Source organism: Strix aluco, chromosome 14, assembly GCF_031877795.1.
Source record: "Strix aluco isolate bStrAlu1 chromosome 14, bStrAlu1.hap1, whole genome shotgun sequence".
In the NCBI taxonomy this organism is placed as follows: Eukaryota; Metazoa; Chordata; class Aves; order Strigiformes; family Strigidae; genus Strix; species Strix aluco.
Genome location: NC_133944.1, coordinates 22,235,523 through 22,256,447, shown reverse-complemented (window position 1 = coordinate 22,256,447; position 20,925 = coordinate 22,235,523). Strand labels below are relative to the sequence as shown.

At 41.0% G+C, this 20,925-nt stretch overlaps 1 protein-coding gene and 2 non-coding genes across 18 annotated transcripts in view; all 3 read right to left on the bottom strand.

The window, feature by feature from the left end:
- CNOT1 (CCR4-NOT transcription complex subunit 1) overlaps positions 1-20,925 on the bottom strand; it is a 59,961-nt gene that overhangs the window by 14,216 nt on the left and 24,820 nt on the right. For 10 of the 16 annotated variants that reach the window (XM_074840179.1, XM_074840194.1, XM_074840195.1 and 7 more), the window contains 17 exons: positions 17,391-17,541; positions 15,837-16,038; positions 15,266-15,412; positions 14,023-14,147; positions 12,901-13,187; positions 11,608-11,686; positions 10,124-10,354; positions 8,672-8,812; positions 7,606-7,785; positions 6,429-6,545; positions 5,924-6,034; positions 5,276-5,353; positions 4,781-4,958; positions 4,156-4,286; positions 3,286-3,582; positions 815-955; positions 609-713 (listed from right to left, as the gene is read on the bottom strand). In XM_074840179.1, the coding sequence (XP_074696280.1) occupies positions 609-713; positions 815-955; positions 3,286-3,582; positions 4,156-4,286; positions 4,781-4,958; positions 5,276-5,353; positions 5,924-6,034; positions 6,429-6,545; positions 7,606-7,785; positions 8,672-8,812; positions 10,124-10,354; positions 11,608-11,686; positions 12,901-13,187; positions 14,023-14,147; positions 15,266-15,412; positions 15,837-16,038; positions 17,391-17,541 (2,701 nt within the window). The remainder of the gene's footprint in view (positions 1-608; positions 714-814; positions 956-3,285; positions 3,583-4,155; positions 4,287-4,780; positions 4,959-5,275; positions 5,354-5,923; positions 6,035-6,428; positions 6,546-7,605; positions 7,786-8,671; positions 8,813-10,123; positions 10,355-11,607; positions 11,687-12,900; positions 13,188-14,022; positions 14,148-15,265; positions 15,413-15,836; positions 16,039-17,390; positions 17,542-20,925) is intronic. The other 6 variants (XM_074840186.1, XM_074840192.1, XM_074840185.1 and 3 more) reach the window with 3 other exon arrangements.
- LOC141930014 (small nucleolar RNA SNORA46) lies at positions 6,962-7,100 on the bottom strand. Its single transcript, XR_012625172.1, has one exon. It is a non-coding gene; the product is annotated as a small nucleolar RNA SNORA46 (small nucleolar RNA).
- On the bottom strand, positions 16,930-17,065 carry LOC141930015 (small nucleolar RNA SNORA50). Its single transcript, XR_012625173.1, has one exon. It is a non-coding gene; the product is annotated as a small nucleolar RNA SNORA50 (small nucleolar RNA).

Here is a 20,925-nt window from a genome sequence, read left to right as displayed (position 1 = left end):
TTGCAAGGAAAAAAAAAACAGGCATTAACCTCATTGTTAAGCAGTGTAGCAGTAAGAAATGAGGACAGTTTGTGTAACAGGCAGCTACTCAGTCACATTCTTAAATGGAGTGGCCTAGACATCAAGCAGCAGGATCCAGCTGCTTTGCACCAAGGTCCTATCTCTGCAGCCACACCTCCTGACGGGAGGATTTTGCTCTACAACTGCAACTCATATTCCCAGAAACAGGAACAACTGAATACTGGCTTCATGTGTGTCTGATGCACCAGAGAAATGTTCTGCTGAGAGCACATGACATGCCCTTTAAGGGAAGCAAATATAAAGGAGGCAAGACAATGAAACAGACTAGTCACCTTTCAGTGAAGGGGACAGCACAGACCAAGAGACAGGACTTTTAGTGTCTTCGAGGAATTGAGGAAGTGATATGAACACTCATTTTGGAACAACATATTCATATGCTTCCATTACTAATCAAGCTAATAGTAGTTGCACTATGTGGCAAGACTAACAATACACAGGATTGCTCAGCTGAAGCTGTGCCATCCACTTTTCATTACTAGGAGGGGGAGAAGAGCAGCATCAGAACATAGCTCAGTTAATATCCTCACCTTCAACCTGATCTGTTCTGGCATCCGCTCAGCCTGGTAAGTTAACACAACAGGATCACAGTACCGACGACCCTCTTGTCTAGCATGTTTTCTGAGCTCAAATTCCTAGGAAAAAAACCCCAAACACCACCCTGAATTTTAGACACTGAGTCTGGCTGTATATAAGCGCACGTAATACTTTTAAGAGACAGCGGTCCCGTACTTACAGTTGCGAGCCTCTTGTCCATCTCAGGGCCTGCCTTTTCCACAGCCGTTTTCTGGATAAAGCAGCATGCTAGCTCACAGTTGTCCTGCGCTAACTGGGCAGCTGCTTGCTCCATCATGTCCCTCTGTTGTGGGGAGGCTGCCTATTGAAAACCGCAACAATCGGTGAAAGTTGTAAATTTTCCCTGTATATTACTAGTCTTAAAATCTGCACCTATACAGAAAACCAGCAGTAAGAAATGCTCTTAGGAGTGCATTCTCTTTGCATGGAATACACAGTAATAAATTTAATTTTCCATAGCTTTGAATAAAACATGTAAGCAAGACGACAGTAAAGGCTTTCAACAAGGAACAAAACAGCAGGAGGTGCTCCACCAACCTATCTCCAGGGCTTAGAAATAAAAGTCCTGCTTTATACTGATGCACATGCAACACATGTTAATGCAGGAAAAGCAAGCCTCACAGCACAGCCTAGAAGTTTTTCCACTTTTTAGGTTGTAATTAGAAGATATAAAGGTGCATCACTAATAATGCAAAACAGTGGTACTAAAGCCTTTTTCACTGGGTTCCCTTTCTGATAGAAATTTTCTTCTCTTCTCAGGAGTCTGCTTTAAAAGAACCCTTACAGATGGACTTATTTTCCAGGGTACAAAGCAGCAACCCCCACTGGAAGTGGAATACACATAGAAACGCAAACAGTCCAATCTACTTGGATTTCCTTGTCCATTAAGACCTACCCCTATTTCATTAATTCCTGAAGACTACACTGCTTCTTTCAAATAATAGAAGTTCTTGCTTGTTAAACCCACCTCACAGACAATAGGCCAGATGTGAATTTTTTGATGTCTTGCACAGCACTTTCTTCTGCAACACAATGTTTTGTAGCATTACTCCTTAAGAAAACCTCCTTGGTTACAAGTGGCCCTGTATCCCTTTCATACATCTTCAGGGATAAAACCACACTTGAATACTACGTTGCTACATTTTCATACCATTCATGACATTCTCACAAACACCACAACGCACTAGCACTAAGCCTTCCACAAAACCTGAGTTACTTTTGCCTACACATGTTCTTCAGTGACACGTCATGCCTGGTAGATATTCACAGCTGTAACACCAGTCTGTGTTCCTGCCTCCCCAACTTCAGTATCTCATCTCTACCTTCTTGTACCACCCAAAAGATTACCAGCATTTCTCCAATCACCTCCCTAGCTGGGCTGTAGTTACATTTGACGAAGCATAGCAAGACTGCACACCAGAGAAATATTTGTGTCCCTCTTACCCAGAGGACAACAGCGTTTTCTCTTGCAGTCACTAGCTTGACACCCAAACTCTGAATCATAATTAGCACAGCTGCTAAAAGCAGTCACTGTCTCAGCTCACATGTTAACAAAGAAACAGTGGAACTGTTTACTCCCATCCTTAACTTGTGTTTAAGATGGATGGAACAAAATTGATTTGTATGCTTTTCCTGCTCTTCCTATCAGCAATCAAGTTATTTCAAGTTCTGCATATGAAGGGTCAGTGTTTGAGGCCTGGGAGTCACACCACAGACTACCCAACTATCCATCCAGTACTTGCAGATGCAATTCTTGCCAACGTTTTGTACTCCCTTCAGACCATTAAATCCTACACTCTTGAGCCAGTTACCATGCAAGAGAGCAACCCCATTGCAAAAGGGTCTTTGCACTGTCACTCCCCACCAGATGGGAAATAGTAACATGCCCTTAAGCAAAACGTAAGCAGTACTTTGACTTCTTTTTTTTAAATCCCTGAAAGGATAGCAATGCCTTGATATTTTCAAAATCCTTATGCTTGTGTGTTGCCAACACTGATGGTAAGCACAGCAAGTATTCTGGGTAGCAGCTGCTGTTCTGGCCAGCAGTTCATGAACTGTTCTACTTAGCCAAGAAGGGGAGGTTTGCACTGCAGCTCAAATTTTGTTCATGAAGAGCTGAAAATAGCCTCTAGAAAACCCAATGAATTAATGAGCCAGGCAGAAAAATCTTAACTATGTATCTGCTAACAGCACAAGTAAATGAAATCTGCCCGAAACATACATCCTTGCCTCATGAGACAATCCAAGACATCACCAGAAAGTTCCAGAATCAATTCAGTCCTCCCCACTCTAGCTTTTCTATCTCAAAATCCACAGAAAGATAAGCACTTCAAGGCTTCTGGGATGTGATTAAACACACTGGGGCAAAATAAAAAGGTACTCAGGAAGTTTGTGTGCAACGTAAGATGATCCATCTTACAGGCTTAAGAGCATTTGACATGAGCAGTAATTGCAGCATAGTTTTTTCACTGTAATTCCACAAGAGTCATGAGACTTTTGTCCACTAAATCTTCACACTAGTTAAGCCACATAATTAACCAACACGTGTACACTGTGGAGAACCAGTTTGCTAATGCTGGATGTCTACAGTCCCATAAGCTGGAAATAAGCTTCAGATGATGCGACTCTTACCCTCAGTGCAGTAGCAAAACTGTTTTTCAAGTTGGTAGCTATGCTCATCAGCAAAGGTTCCCTGCAGGTAATCATGGCCATCCCAGCAGTCAGGTTCCGCATCATATGGTGCGCGGCCACACGCATCCGTGACTCCTCTGAATCCAGAGCAAAGTCCTTCCTGACTATCTGCTCACAAGTAGTCATGGCAATCTTAATGGATCGATCGACCACCGGGTGGACGAGCTCTTGCACTGCTCGCTCAATCGCCTGCCGCACGCACTGCTTCAACTGCGGGTGGGCTTGGAACAGCGGGATCTGGAGGAGGATTAGGGAAGTTAAGTGAGAATAAAGTAAACTAGAGTCCCGTCTACCCTGGACAGTCACATTTTCTTAACAACTTTTAAGTTTACTGTCATAGCTTGTCTGCAGTGCGGCACTCCTGTGTTCCACACACAGCTACTACAGTATCTGATAATTCTGAAACTGGGACACCTGACCATTTTTCTTCCAAAGTCACAGCTGAGCACAATGCAAAGACTAAGAGCTAAGTTGCTCTTAATGAGTGCAGAAGCTCCTTTTAAGCTTAAGTCCTCATAGCAACTATCCCCACTGACACTTACTGCCAGAAATAAAACGGATACTAATGTGACAGTGAAAACTAATGTGACAGTGAAAGATCACTTGACCATTTAAGATTGCTAATGCAACTACTAACCACCCCTGAAGTTCTCCATTTGACTACTTGTTAGCATTCACCCTCCCCATTACTTTTGAGAAGTGAGTCTCCAGTATCTTTAACTTGCAAAATGCTGCTCCTGCCAGCTGACATCTGTGGCAACACTGGTGGTAAGAATTCTTTTAGCAAACCAAGTCAGCTCTAAAACTTACCGTTGGATTTAAGGTAATATGTGGAGCCAACCCTCCTAAAGAATAGACGTTGATGTCGTGGTAACTGTACTGGGGCTGTGGAGGAACTGTGGCTGTACAAGTGGTGCTGGTAGCTGGAGTTGTAGAAGCAGCTGTAGAATACAAGAATGTTTGTATCAAACCATTAATGAAAAGCAAATGCTTATAATGGAAGTAAATACTTCTCGTTTAAACCAGCACGTGACCAAGAAACAAAAGTTTCACAGTTTGATCATGAAGCCTCCTGAACTTATCAAGCAGTTTTTATTCTCTATTTCCCCAAACTAGCTTCAGCACATTTTAACAGAGCTGTTTGTTACGACACAGTTTAGCCCTTAATGTCTTGTTAATAGCTCATCCTGCTTCACTCCCTTCCAAGGAGTAGCTACACACAGCACATGCAGAATTAAGTCTTCAGGACGCTTCAATTCTCTTCCTGTCTCCAAACTCTGTACACTACTTCTATTACAAAACTATCCAAGTGCTCCCAAGCATTCAGCAATGTTACAGTAGCATACACAGCTTCACATTTTCCTTCGCAATAGCATAACCTGCCTTATTTAAACTTCTATAGTGTGGTTCTGGGTTCTATATGAAAGGTACTTACTAGTTGTTGTGATGGGTGGTAGCTCTTCTGGCTGCTTCACATCCTTCTTTGGAGCAGACAGCTGCTCATCCAGATTTTTCAGACGATCCTTATCTTTCAGGAGACTTCCAGGTTTCAGCTCATTGATGTCTAGTGCAAGATTCTTGCAGAGCACCTCAATCTCAAACTTCAGATTCAACTGCACAACAATTCTAGTTTAGGTTATGTCACAAGGAAAATACCCGAAACGTTTACTGGGCCACTGGACTCCCAAGCTTCCCATTCTAACCCCATGCCTTTTAGAGACTTTAATAGTGACCGAGGATTAGACAAATATCTTGCATGCTGACCTCACAGGAGAAGAGTTTCATCCAAGTTCTACCAAATTAAGCAATGCCCAATTCTCCCCATGCTAAAGCAGCGAGAAGTGAAATTTGGTCCTTCACATCCTTCTTGACTGGTATGTCAAGAAAACCTCACACTCAGTAGGTATAGGAAAGAAAAACAGAAGTTTACTTTTAGATCATGTTCTTGATGTAGCTCAGCTAAAACATTCATAATGGCCATTGTCCACGGGTTTGGAGGCCTGAAGACCTACAAGAGGAAGAAGAGAGCAGTATTATACAAGCTTCTTGAATTACTTGGATAACGTGACTGGAAATTTTTGAAATGTGAACACATGTGCATACAGCCATGGAGAAGTTTGTACAGCTGCAGTTACAGTTGAATTTAGTATTCTGTTTGACTGGAACTAGATTAGGAAACTAGTTGAACATTAAACTGGAAACACAATGACTTGGTCCTTGTGAAAGATCAGTTCTGTGTCAAGCAGAACTGACAAGAGTTGATCAGGGTCAAAAGTGGGCGGGGGGAAATGAAAAAAAAAGATCCTAGATCCGCTTCAATGGCATTCTTCCAGTTCTGAACAGAGTTCTGTTTGGGGATACCACAGGTGAGTTCAGCTAATACCACCTATTTAGGCTGCAAAAATGCACAGGCCATCTACTTTCCCTTAAAACAGAATGCCTTCACTTTAAGCCCTTACATCCCTTTTCTTTCTCTCCATGAAACTCAATCAGTTTTCACTTTGAAAAAAGCTAATTACTTTCTGCAATACTTATTTTGCCACTTGAGCAATAACTCTGTCAGCACAAAGTCACTTACCACACTCCTGACACTGGATTCTAAGACTTTGGCAACAAATGGTACTACATAAAGCAACTCCTGCTGTCCCTTAACGTACGCTTCCAGTAGTAGCGATTTCACATCCAAATCCTGAAAAATACCATCAACAATTGAAAAGGGGAAGAGGGTGGAGAAAACAGCAAGCACACTGCAAAAATTCCACTTACATGCTATTTCCTTATAGGACATATTGGCAAGGCTGAGTCAAGACAGTCCTTGCATTTTACAGATCATTAAGCAGCAGTTACTTTTTGAACAGAGGTTTACAAATACACATTTTTACATGGCAAGAACTTAACTACTAACTTTTCAGATATAAAAAAAATATTTAGAAGTCTTAAATAACCAACTCTGGAATCATACTTTGTACTTGGCGCACAGAAAAGAGGCACCAGTTATGTGATAACATTTCCCAAATAGCTTATGCTACTGCATAACAGCACACCAATTCATGCCAAACAAATCTGTAAAGACAGAAGCTCACCGTGTGCAAGATGGGTTTATTTTTAGCCAGTGTAATCATTCCCAGCCAGTGACCAAGGTTCTTTAACAAGGAACGGTCTGAAAAGTTGGCTGCAGCTTTATCTGATGTCAGTAGCACCTAATGAAAAAAAAGCAACTCAACCAACAACTGGAAGATAATCAGACTCAAAACCAAATCCAGCAGTTGATCTGACTTAAGACAGAGTTTTAGAACATTAAGTTCTGAGCTTCAGTCACATTACAGAGATACTCAAGAGAGCCTTCAAGGCAGCACCCCATAAATCTGCCCTGTAATGATTTCAAAAATCCTTTCTTTCAGGAGGATCAAAAAGAGGATTACACTTTTCCAGACCTTACCATTTACTCTGTCAAGACTGTTACAACTACTCACTTCGTGATGTCTAACTTGTGAATGCAATGCTTCCTCTTAATGCTTCATCATAGACCTGAAGGCTACAGTTTGCACTTCTTTGGAAACCATTTAATTCTCATTTCAAGACTTATGAAATCATGTCACAAGTATCCTGCTGCTAGTTCTGTTCCTTAGCTTCAGAGGAGCATCAGCTGAACAGAGCAAGGTCAGCTATGCTCTAAAGAGCCAGGAGATTCTTTCGCACTACAGCGTAACCCACGGTGGTCAGGAAATTCCACCAACAGGTTTAAAAATAGTGCTTGCTTGACAAACTTGTTACATCCACTCATCTATTCTGGGCTACTGCTTCTCCCTCCTCCTCCCCATCACATTATCCTAGACCTCTAGTAAATTTTCATTGTTACACTCTCACTTTCTAAACCCTCCCTTTTCCCTTTTATTTTTCTTTGACCAAAACAGCAGAGTGTGGTTACTTATCTTTATACTTTCTCAGCACAAAAGAAAGAGACCATAAACAATTTTCCCTTAGGTTATAATTTGCAAGCCTCACACAAATTTAGAGTCCCCCTACATAAATGAATTTAAATGCAGATTTGCCCTTTCATTATACAATTTGAATTAAGTCTTTGACATATTCCTGACTGAAAACAGAAGAATCCTAGTATTCACAAAGGTAACCTGTTAGTTTAATTATAATCTAGCAAGTAGGTTTTTGAACGATTTTCCATATTAGAAGATCAGCAACACAGTAATCAAACATCCTGAGAACACCACACTCCTAAATCTTTAAACTTGCGTTACTCACCTTGATATTTCTGTAGGTTTCATTCAGAACCATTTTATTAAACTCTGGATTCTTAAGTGTGTCAAGGAAGTTTGAATATAAGCTGTGAAAGTTAGGTTCAATACTGACTCTCTTCATCACAAGATACTGCGATACCCAAGGCATGAACTCTTCTTTCACTGTTTCCTTCAATTCTTCAACCTGTCTCCACACCAAAGAAAAAGCACACCACAGGATATATAAGGCCACCAAAAACTTCTGGGGTCAGCTCTGACCAACAAGAGTCATGGTCAGTCAGTTGGTTTTAACACTAAGGTTGTTTTTTTTTTTTTTAAAAAAAAAGCTAGCTAAAAGCTTTGAAACCAGTGTCTCATTATCCAAAGATCTGGTCAACCAGTAAGGACTTAATCATAAAAATCAGCAAAGCATAATAGTTTACCTCTCCCCCACTTCTCAGCTTTTTACCAGTTAACTGCAAAAAAAAGGCAGCATCTTACATTAAAGCCATCTGTCCACAAGACAGACTGCACAGGTGGCAGCAGTACCGCAGATTTCTACTAGTTAGGAAAAAAGTCCCTGAATTTCAGCTTGAAATACAAGAGTCCATCAACTTGACCTCGCAATATTGAATGGTACCCAACCCATTGATGATGTGAATGTTTGTTCAAACTTGCACTAATGTTTTTCAGAAACTTGCATTAGCGTTTTTCAGGACTTTCAAATGATAAAGAAAAGACTATCCAACAATTACTCTGGGCATCTACTAGAAGTGATTTCCTAAAAACAAAGCATTACTGATAAATAATACTTTAGTATAAAGGATCTGGCTATACAGAACCAAGGAAACTTGTAGGAGAAAGCAAGGTTAAGAACAGCTATCTTTTATCCATCTCTCCTTTCCCTGAAAAATTACATCTCCAAGTAGGTTCAAGCAGAAGGTGCTGGAAACTACTATTTCTTTACAGAGTGCTCCCTCCTAATCTTTTGCAAGTTGGAATTTTTGTAGTAACATCATCACCCACCACTTTAGAATGGATTTCCAGAAATGTATAAAAGAATAGTTTTACTAGTGTTCTTCCATACTTGCCTTCTGTGTCATATTTGACTGAGACAGATTATTGAAGATGAAAGCAATTTTTTCCTGGACATTCTCTGGAGGTTCCACAATTCTCTCAGTTTGATCTGTTGCTACTAACAGCGTATCAATGTTGGTAGTATTAATGGAAGGCTGGAGGGAGAACAAGAAATTAAGAACAGACAATACCTAGAGGCAACATCAAAAGAAACTTTTGTTCTTCTGTCAAGCGAAAAAAGAATTGAGCTTTGTCAGGTGGCATCTACTGTCTCAGATTCATTTTCAGCAGCACTCTAATAGAGCCAAGAATTTTTTTACTCTATGAACAATGATCGATACCGAACAGAAGAATGCTGCTGCACAAAAAATTTACAGCATTTACATTCATATATAATAGGTGCCACTGCAATGACACGCATTAGGCTAACGGCCTGCATGCACTGTCAGCCTGCAGAAAATCACAGTACAATAGTGAGCAGTACTTAGTACAGTAGTGAGCCTCCAGGAGCACTTCAGTGCTGAATCTGGAAGGAGAAATCCCAGAGGTTCATTTCTGAGAAAGCATGCCAACTGTAAGTCATCAGAATGTGACCCATGTCCCTACAGCTGCAGGTCTAAACCCAAGGGCTTCGGCATGTCGTACACTGCAATTAAGGGGAAAGGAGATAGAGTTTTAAATATCAATCATGACTTGGGAGTTTAAAATTGGGCAATATAGATACCTCAAAATAACAATTATCTACATGGCATGATCATGTGTGAAAGACATGGATAGCTACACTCTGAACTGGCCCCCAAAAGTTGTTCACAACTTTCAGCTACCTTTGGCTTTCGCCTCCTTTAATCTGAGGAGCTTCTTTTAGGAGAACTATACAAAGACAGTACCAGGAAGCAAGCCAGACTTGACTTTACAGTGCAACAGCTCTACGCCTCCTCAGTGTACATGTGGGACCTAGTGTGCCCCAACACTTTCTGTGTAATAGCCAGTACTATCAGCCTGCCAACCCTGTAATAACTGTCTAGTGTTCAGAGGTTTGTTTACGTAAGTGACTAAAAATCTGAAAAGCCTCATGCAGTTAGAACTGCTAGGTCAAATGTGATTTAGTGTGCAGTAAGTGTTCTCAAGCCCCAAGCAGAATAACAGCTGCCAACTATTTCAAGAATCCTACTGCAAGTCATTAACAGAAACGATGATTCTGTGATTGTCTTGATAATTAAAGCCTCAAACACAATTTCTATGTGACACCACAGTAATACTATACTTTCATGACCAAAAATGCCTTCTCTGCAAAAATGCTGATCATTTGAAAAGGTTATATGCTTCAGACATAAAACACTGATCACAGTTTGAAAACGTGTACTATAGAAATTAAATCAGAGACAAATCTCCACGTACTCATCACAGATCAGCAACTTAACTCCTTTGCTTCTCCAGTAAGGGCACTGGAGTGACAGAATGCTTACCGGTACGTCTTTCTTGAAGCTGACTCCAGTTGGCCGGGTGATTGTAATGGTTTTTGCAACAGTGGTGGTGGTTGAGGTGGTTACTATAGTGCTGACTTGGCCAGCAAGAGGAGCTTTTGCTGGAACTTGGGCCTGGGCCTGAGCCTGGGCAAGTGCAATACTTCCAGGGGTGGTGATTGAACCCTGCATCTTCACAGGAGGATCTCTGGATTGCTGTCCGTATTCTATGTACTACAACAGGGTAAACAAGTATGTAAGTTCTCAGCCCGTAGTTCTGTTGTCGCATGTGTTTTAGCATGAGCAACATAAAGGTTGGCCAACAATCTTTAAAGCACTCGACGCTCATGCCATTAAGGGAATCCGCAAAATACAACTGAACACCCTTATAAAGCACATCTTGTCCCTATTTACTTTCTTACTGGAGAAGAGCCTCAAGCTCTACCTCTGACCTCAACAGGTGGATACCAAGTGTCAAGGGACTCTACATCCTTAAAATTTTAGAGCACTACCCAGAAACCTCCATTCCCTGCAGGCCGGGGATAGCAGAGCAAAAGAGGGGAAAGAGTGTAAGAGAAATGTGTATCAAGAAACTTGCTACAAAGCAGGTAAGAATTCTTCCCTAAGGACTCCTACAGCTACATAGAAATGGTCAAGTCTGAAGTTCACAGTGAATAAGCAAAAACACAGTTCTGAAGTGTCCAACTATGTTTTTACTTCCTCTAAAGTAGCTCCACAGTAGAAAATAAGTCTCTTCCCCATTGTAATACATTTACCCAGATATTTCTAACATCAGACTTGTCATTTAAGGGATACTGTCTGAAACCTGTAGTGAAACACACTGGACTTTGCAACTTTGGGTAGATGGCCTCTCTACCTTAATGTTAGAGCTGAACGTTTTTCCTTATTTAGATTATGCTCTCAAGCTCTGCCAGTGGGATTAGCTCTTCTATATTTCTACCAGTGAAAGCACCTTCGAGGCAGACACCATATGATCAACACTGCTTTTACTCCTTGGACTACAGGGTATTTCCATTACTCTGATCAGACCTTCAGGAATGAAATTTTTCTCATCTTTAACTGGATTACTTTAGCAGGTCTGAGTATGAAACTGTATAAACCCAGCTGAATGTCCCCTCTTCTAGAAAAAAGACCAAAAAACCACCAAAGGGACTGGGATGTGAATCCACTGAAGGCCTTTAAAACCTTTGGGCACGGCCCATGTGCACTGGTCAATCATGCAGTTATATTCAGGCAGCTATTTCAACAGAAGCAACCCAAACAGATTTATGGAAATAGAAGAGATAGCCACTGTCACCTGCCCACCCCATCCTGTGGCAAAACTTTTAAGAAAAGATATTTGATTCTGTGGATGTACACTATCTGAAATTGTGACAGCTCAGACTATTTTTTCAAAAGAAAACAGGAATTTGCTCAAAAGAATTTAAAATCATAGAAAGCTAGTGTGCTAATACAAACACACTCACCTCCTGTAAATGATGGGGGAACTGTATAAAGTGACTAATAGAAGCCAAGTGCTGACAATACTGGGGATAGTCCTTCAATCTGTCAGACAAAATACACATTAGTCAGCAACATAAGCCCAGATCAAAACCAGTGTAACAGAGACAAATTAACACTGGTATGTCATTCCCATACCGCATCACAGAATTACTTCTGGACTGCTTATAGCAGCTGTATTATAAACAAAGCATTTTCCACAAAGTACTTTTTGTTGCAAAACCCATTTGCAATGAATTCATTTAACAGCAAAACACAAGATTTATTCACAGCAACTCATCTTATCCTACATCTCACTACTTCTGACTGAGCACACAATTGCATTTGTATGCAGTGCCTGCAATAAGATTATTGGATAGGTAATTTGTAGTCTGGCTCAGGGCATTTTAAACAGCAAACCAAAGTGCCCCTAACACCCAAGACAGAAGCTTCACCTATGCAAACCAATTACAGTTCTATTTATGAATGCTAGAGCTGCTGCTACTTATTGAGAGCAAAATCTTTAGGTCCTGCTTAAAATGGTTCTTAAGAAGAGGAAGACGGTGGCTAAGTCTCAAGTATGTCAGCCTTAAGTGCCTTTATTCATTCTGTTCAGCTAACTCCACCACACAGTATCCAACATGAATGCTGCAAGCAACAGCTTTTATTACAGATGAAATACTGCAGGGTGGATAAACTATAACAGGAGAATAAGGACAGAAGATAATGTGCTCCTTGCTTGAGTCCACACTCCAAATCCACACATTTCTAGTCATTAAATAATTGCAGGAAGCTTTCTAATACTTTTCAAGTTCACGTATCTTCTTCCAGAACGGAGATTTTTCCCATGGGTGTACAATCCTGCCTACTTTGGCAGCCTGCCTTGAACATCTCCCCTCTCTGCAATCCATTAAAAGCTTTGAGAAAGCTTTTTTTTTTGAGATACACAGACATCTCAAGTATGGCAAAAAGTAAACCCAAAGTCCTAGAGCTTAGCTCCTAGCCAGTCTTTCACTAATGAACACTGCAAATAGCACTCCATTAGAATGCACCTGTAAAGAGTAATTAATTCACTCAATTTCTAACAAGCTGACAATTTCATCTAACTCAACATTTCACTGAATTGTTTTTATAAACAGAGTCCAGCATCTCAGTTTGTCCCATGTTTCTACAGGTAAAGCATTGAACATTTTGATTTTTTAAAAAAGTTACCCCAGAGCAAGTTCAAGGTTAACAAGACATTACATGTACTGTCAAGTATTACTAAAACCCACACTCACCTATTTTTAAATCTATCTAGTGCAGCAATACCAAAATAGTACATTTTGGATGCAAAAGGCTTTCGTAAGGCTTCAAGAACATAGCGCAGGGCCAGGCCCAATGCCATATAAGTAACCAGTCCTTTCTCTATTATCCCACCAAAGAGGCAGGCTGTTATGTGCAGCTCTTTATCTGGGTACTGGGGAAAGAAACGGTATTCCTCAAACAAGTTCCTCAGCATACAGTTAAACACTTCTCGTTCCCGTTTAATGTTGGAGTCCTTAAACCTCTGCAGCATTTCCAAGACCTGCAAAGAAATTGGAAATTGTTACCAACAGCTTTGCTTTACTTTAGCCCTTCTGCATCTTCAGGTTTCAAGACTGCTCACAACTACTAAATTGCAGTACCACAAGCTATACTATAAAATAACTGCTTCAAGAAAACCTTGTTTTAGCCAGTAGACACTACATCACTACAACAAGCTTCCTCCTCAGACTTTAGTTTTCTCCCCTTTCTTCTAAGTAACTGTCTTCACATAAGATTTTGTGACAACCCACTCCACTGCTTCAAAATTAGAAAAAATGAAAATTAATGTTCAGTGTCTTCCATAATTTATAACCACACAAATAAATTAAAGTAAATTTTAAGTACTTCAAAGAGCCAGTACATCAGACTGATAATTACTCTCATAGAGACTAACCAAAATAATTCTCAAAGCTCAGGAGGCAGAACTCAGGACACCTTTATATTTGGATGTTGTAACCATTTTTAGATACTTTAAAACCAAATATATTCAAGTATAGTTTATACAGAGTGTTTAAAGGCACACTTTAGCACTTATTTTGAACACACAAGCCTCCACTCCACATTGAACTCGTCCCACTTAGCATCATTTTAGGAGTGTTAGTTAGACATCTGAAGTCTTCAGTCCACAGAAGTCAAAACTGAATGTAACGACTGACCACAAGCTTACTGTGAAAGCACGCTGTCTTAGAAATATCAAGCAAAAAAGCAATGCTCCTAGCATCTACCACTAGCCCTTTATTATTTTCCACTTAAACTAATATGTGAAGGAATAATTACTGTGAACTTCATAGCAAGTCTCTGGACAAGTCATGCAACTGCTGCAGAAGGGAACTCACCTCATCTACAGACATGGTGGGATGTGGTGGATGGTTGTAAATACGCTGGAAGTAGCTGTTTGCCTCATCATCTATTTCTTTGCTAAAGTGCTGATTAGCCTCTGGCCACACCTGAGATAAGTCAGCTGTTAAAAAAGGGAACAGGTATCATGCTCAGAACAACTTCAGCAATCAGGATTTCATCTAGTCATTTTCAACTCTTCCACCAATCTACACAGAACCTGCTAGTGCTCGAGAAGCAGGATATCTAATCTTTCCAGTAGACAGGAATTATTTAAAAATCTGTTTTCACTATATATATGCAAAAGAACTGAATCCTAAAGATAGAATTAGCCTCATACTGTTGTATTCCTAGAACCCACTGCATCCCAAGCTAACCTCAACTGACATCTAAACTAAATGAGTGCAAAACAGACTAGAATAAAGCATGCTACACAACACTAACATGCAGACAAGCTTTCACACAAACTTTCAGGCCAGCCAGTGAGCTTCAAGCAAGTTTATACTGAATGTTCAAGCCCAAAAATATAAACCAGTGGTCACTACAGCCACCTCCACTGTACATCTGTAGAGATTGGCAACTTTGCTTTTATGGAGGAGCTATCAAAGGAGACATATCTAAAAACAGTAACGTGGAAAGTTTAGCATATGGCTGTGCTTCCTAAAGGCAACATTTCTTAAACATTTCTTTGTGAGAATACTTCAGAGGCATAAACGAGTTAAGGATAATGGTTCAGTGTTAGGAACCAAATTATTCCTTCCAAAAACCACCTTCCCACCAACTTGTTAGTCTTATTTGTATCCAATGTTGCAGTCTAATTTACTGCTTCACCTGTCAAGTTCTCTGCTGCAACAGGACCTTACCCAGGTAGCTTTGTTTAACCTTGTTACAAACAAAACAAAACCCACCCTCTTAGATGCATACAATTCTCTACAAAGAGCAGGACAACATTTTTGTTCAAAACACAGCACGAAAAAAAAGAACACAAACACGCTGTTCATGGAAATCTGTAACATGTTATATTTTTATGCTAACAGGTTTTTTTTTAATCCACCCCTCCCCAGCCACCGGGCAAGCTTTTAGGACAGAAATTTAGGAGCACCTTCTCCAGACTAATAGCATAATACAAGAGCCACGTTTCTAACATTTACCACCTACAGATCCAAGCCTCCCCTGAAAGAAATGCAGATTAACTGCAGACCACAGTCACACTTCACAGCCACAGACAACACTACCACTTACAAGGTTTCATCTTACTCTGCTGGAATGTAGGCTGGTTCAGTCCAGATGTGCTCAGCTTCCTTTGCACGAATGGGTCATTGTTCACCGCAGGAAGGCCCAGGGCTCCAGTTCCTATGCCAGTCAGACTACCCGTAGTAAGACCACCTACTGAAAAGCAAACCTGTAGTAAGACCACCTACTACTGAAAAGCAAACAACCGGTCATCTCCGTTGCACCCTTCACAGTATGCACCTACCCCCAGCACCTGCCATTTCCAAGAACTCGGAGCTATGGAGCCTGATAACTGTCTAATATCAAGCAGTTTTATCTCAAGCAACTCTTTACCTCTGTCCCAACTTACAATAACGCTGCTAAAATCTGTCAAAACACTCACCCTCTTGACTCAAACTTTTTACCTACTGCAGTTGCAACATTCTGAAGTGCTGTTTCAGCAATGACCTAGGAGCAAGGAGTGTGTAATTCCCTCCCACACGACACACAGCTGTTTGTTCAGTATATCTGACCAGGGCAATGACAGTGCCTTAGCTCTGTTATGTCAAAAATACAAACCACTTCACCCAGATAGCAGTACCTGGAAGCTGTGAAGAGAGTCCTCCGATGCCACTGAAACCTGTTGTCTGGTTCTGGGTGGAAAGAGGGGGGAATGCTTTTGCTGGTGACTGAGGAGTACTGAATGCAGAGCCCAAGTTTGGAGGGAAGCCTTGCATGCTCTGGGTGTGAGGAGCAGCTGAGCCACCTAAACTAAGAGATGCCATTCCTGCAAGCGAGTCAATCTGAATGAAGAAAGGAAGATTATACACAGATATCGATAAATTGCAATCAAGTTGATTTTTGGCAGGTTTGACAGCTACATATCATAACATTCCCGAGAAGAGCTTTTCTGCACGGTTACTTTAAATTCTGAAGTCATCCAGATAACCCCAAAAGATTAGTTTGTCTACAGAATGCAATTTCACTTTCTCCTACAATCCCATAAAATCCTGTTCTATCAGAGGTTTTACAGAAAGGTGGGTTGTTCCATAGTCTCTAGTTAAGTGTAATGCAACAGTAAATGCTTATAAGCAGCAGCACATAGATTTTTATACTGGCTTATGCTCTGCAGTTTGCAACTCACATCTCACCTCAAGGCTCACAAAGGCTATTCCACATCAAGCTTACAGAGTATTTTTGACTGTCTGAAGGATCCCATTCTGCCCACTTTTCACAGCTAAATACCTGAATGCAGTCTTCAACAAAAAGCACTAAGACCTGGGTGATGAGGAGGAGGGAAGGCACAGTAACAGCTGACAAAGCAATAAGTTAAGAGCTCCTGACTAGGAACAGCAGAAAACTGTTATCTACCCAAGAGACAGCACAACTGCCGACTAACATCTGCTGCTCTGTTTGTTCACATCAGTTATTTGCAGCAGGTTGCCAAGATATTTGGTACATCTGATGAGCAACTTCAATAAAGCAACAATTTACAAGGAAACTGCTCTCTGTATTTAGTTTACATAATCTACTGATGCTTCAGACATTCTTAAATGCTGAATTGCCACTATTTCATGCGAAAAACTTGTCACCACTTTAAAATCTGCCATTGAATGTAATTGCTAGAAGCAGAACCTGTCTGTAATGTGTTGCTCCCAGAGGAGGAAGGGATGATGAGTGGCAGGGAGTAACTTAAATGTACCTTGTTTTTAAAAGAGCAGTTCAGTTGAGAGCTGAAGAGCCCCAGTTATAACAAGTCCTTATGCTCTAGCACTGTTGCTTGGCCCGTGAAGCTACAAACAAGACACATCAGGTTCAAAGGCAGTGCTTAATTCTCAAGAGTCTTAGTAAATTTTAGCACTTTAAAAGAAACCCTCAGTTACTTTAAATAAACCAAATCTCTATCCCTCTTCAGTGCTCCCATCCTGCTATACTTCCATTACTTCTTACAGACATTTGTGAAGTGAAAAACAGTTCTGAACTACAACCCTCAGGCATTATTCTGTAGTTACAACCAAATTATCTAGACATGCAAGCATAAAACTAAGGGAGCCAGATGACGTTTTACTTAGTCCTGCTGAAAGAGCTCATAGTGCAGCAGAACTAATGTTAAATCAACACCACCTTCTAAGAACGCAGCACGACGTTTGTCTACCTGTACAGGAGAGATGGCATCCAAGCTGCTAGCACTGGGCGGGCGTCCTTTCGGCATGACTCCAGGTGGAGGCTGTCTAGCCTTGTTCATGACATTACTGCAGTTAGCTACCATGGTGAGGATCGTCTCTGACAGCTCCTGAGAAACACTCCTAGAACGGAGAAGTACGATAGTGAGCCATGTAACAGTCATGAAATTAAGGCCCCTAACTTATTTGTCTTTCCTACAGAAATGGGGCCACATTTCACAAATAGAAGTTGCAAAACAACTCCAGCAGAAGCTACATTTTGTTATTTGCAAAACTTGCATTATAGAGCATGTCCCAAGAGAAATGGCTATACTTAAATAGAAAATTTTCGATTGTAGTTCTGAAAGTTAACCTCCCATAGAATATTTGTTTTCAGTAATTCAAATACTGCTTTACAGTTACCCCACCAAGTAACAACTTACAGAAAGCTGGGATATGTACCCACATGGCTCCAACAGTCTGTGGAAGAGCAGACTATCTACAACAGTCTTTGTCTGTTGTTGTCCACGTTACGGACTATATACAGCTCAGCCTCATGAATTAAAACACACAATAACCGATGCTATGGTCCCTTGTTCAAATGCACTTCTCAAGGCTCCTTCCTGTCCCCAGACTTAACCATTCATGATTATCCCATTCTGATTCTCGTAACACACAAGGTGTCTCCAAAAGAGGAGATAAAACATGATTAAAGCTTGGGCTACACATTTAGAAGACAAAAAAGGTTGAGAGGTAAGTACCACCATACAACCACCTGCTTCATTAAAATTCATCTGTCTATAAACTGAAAGACATGCTTCATGCACCAACATTAAACCAAAACAGAAACAGGAAGCCTAACTATTCAAGGAAATTATAATCAAAAACCAACAGAAAAACTCAAACTTAGGCATGAAGGCACTGCACAAGCGAGAGAAGTCAGTACTTCTTTCCAAAGTATTCCACGTCTGACTGCCAGGTTCCCAAACTGAAAGGAAAGCCAGCTCTGCTGCTGACATACCTAGCCACAAACATACTAACACAACACTAACATTTTCCTTTTGGAAAATACAGCCAATTATTTACAGCTTTCCTGAACTTTAGTTCTACCATTTTGGTGGGGACAGCTGAAGCAGCAGAGTCCTTCCTGTAATGGTGCAACTATACCAACAGAGCTTTGCTGCTTTGTTAACTTTGGAGATTCCTCATTTTAACTCAATTTTCACAAGCTTTTACTGCACAGCTGTTGGGACGAGGGGGAAAAGAAAGAGGAACCATCCTGATGATTAAGGCAGGAAAACAAAGCGCAGATCAGTCTCCAGCTTTGGCAAGTATCCCATTACAGGCTACACAGAGTTAAGGGCCTCCAGTTGCTCTCCAAAGCCAGCAATCCACTATGTAGTGTGGGTAGAAGCTCACCCAAGACCGACCGGGGAATCTGGGGAGATATCATGGGTCAGCAGATTTCCATATTGGGCAACAAACATTTGATCAACCAAGCCGATTATTCCTTTAAACGCTTTAACATCCTCTCAACGAGGCCTAGTGTCAAAGACTTTAAAAGCAAGGGGCTTGGGAGGTTCGTATCAAAAAGTGATCAGAAACCTACCTTCAAAAAAGCCCAAAGGGATTTCTGTTTTGAGAAAGTGCAACCAGACCTGAAGACAGAGCTCTGAGCATGGCACACAGTAGATTCAGTATCTACAATATGTATTTGTCTACACCCCAATGCCACAGTTTCAGACATCTCAACATTTAAAAGCATGTATGACCAACTAACAGGCAGCACGCTTTGCTTTCTGATGCGGGAGGCATTCCAAGATCCCACAGCACTGCAAGGGAATGGGACGGGGAACCGAAGAGCCAAGTTCACACATGGTTACTGCCCTCAATCTTTTGCCCTCTGCTTTTTTCGTAGCAGATAAATTTGCAGTCTTCATGCTTAAATACTATAGCACGCTTTAGTAAAATAAATTTCAATCTATATTGGCTGCCTAATAAGGCAGCCCACAATAAAGACAGACAGGCTTACAATCCTAGAGTTTGATACTTATGGTGACCAGTTAGGCCATTTGTGCTTTGGAATGAACCACTAACATTATGTCTTGCCATCCAGACAGATTGAAGGTTAACTTTTTTATCATGTCAAAAGGCACACTGGCGTATCAAGATGTAACCATCGCAATATTTTTAGGGAGCACAAAACTGCAAGTTTTCACCAAAAACACCCCTGCATTTGAGGCAAATGATATGGAGAGGTAAGTAGGTGGGCATGATTTGATAACTAGACCTTAAAGAAAGTGTTCCTATTTTCAAGTTCTATGTAAAAACGTATTCAGGCATCTAACCTTATCAGTGCCATTCCCAGAAGAGAACTAGGGGTAAACTGCAGGAAGGAGAGCTTTGAAACACAAATAAGGAGGAGAGCCAGGGACCACAGTCAGCCAGCTCTAGAGGAACAAAACTGTCAGCTTAAGGGAAGCTCCAGCTTGCTGGAATAACAAGTTCACATCTCTTACTGGTTCATTGGGTTGTTGTTTTTTTTGGGGTTCCCCCCCCCATTTTTACAAAGCAAGGAAAGGCCTTTTCATTCCCCTAGGCACAGGTAGCCAGTAGCATCTTCCTTCCTTGGGGCAGGGACTGAGAAGGAATGACCACTCCCCACGCTGACACACTTGGACTCTGCTGGACGCAGCTGCATGGAGGAGGCACTGCTGCCCCTCTCAACTCACTGCAGCTCCTTGAGAGGGGGACTTCTAAGCAGTTTGTTACCAAATCACATGCTTGGTCAGCCTGTGGTGCCTGCAGCCACCCTGACTTCATTTTAAAAACACTCAGTAATAAAAGGACCACTCGGTTCCTTTTGAAGCCATGATGCCACAACTGCAGTGCTCACTAGTGATAAACAAGTTGCACCAAAAATAAAGAGTCTCAGAACACGCAGAGTCCTGGGGGCTAAGAAAAGTGTCTCCCTGGACACAAAACAGGACACAAAATAACTACAGCCTAACTAAAGAGCAGACTCCTAAATTAGGAGGGAGCAGACTTCAGCTAAAGTGGAACTACCCTCTCAGACAAATTTAATATTTACTGCGATTTTAATCTTCTAGTCTTCACAAAGCCTGCTTCTATTTGTGACAAACCTAAGCTAATCAAAGCAATTGCTTCATGAAAGAAATCCAAGCATTTTCTTTTTAAAGCTCAAAGAGAATACCTAATGGAAAATGACTGCAAGTAGGTCACATTCTTGCATGAAAGGGAATACAAGTATCTATAAAAAGAAACCAAAAGCTGAGAGAATTGTGCCAGTAGAGAACTAGTGGCTTTTGGAATTAATTGAATAAATAAAACTTAGTAACACATTAAGATTCAGAACACAGTGACATTAGATGCAAGTCCAGCCTACAGCTAGCTATTAAACCTCTAAAATCTGGACATGGTAGCATGCAAAATAATGAAAGCTAATTTGTGAACTATAGTCTCAGAGGATGCACTTTTGAGTTGAAAAATAACAGCCATCTTTTCAGT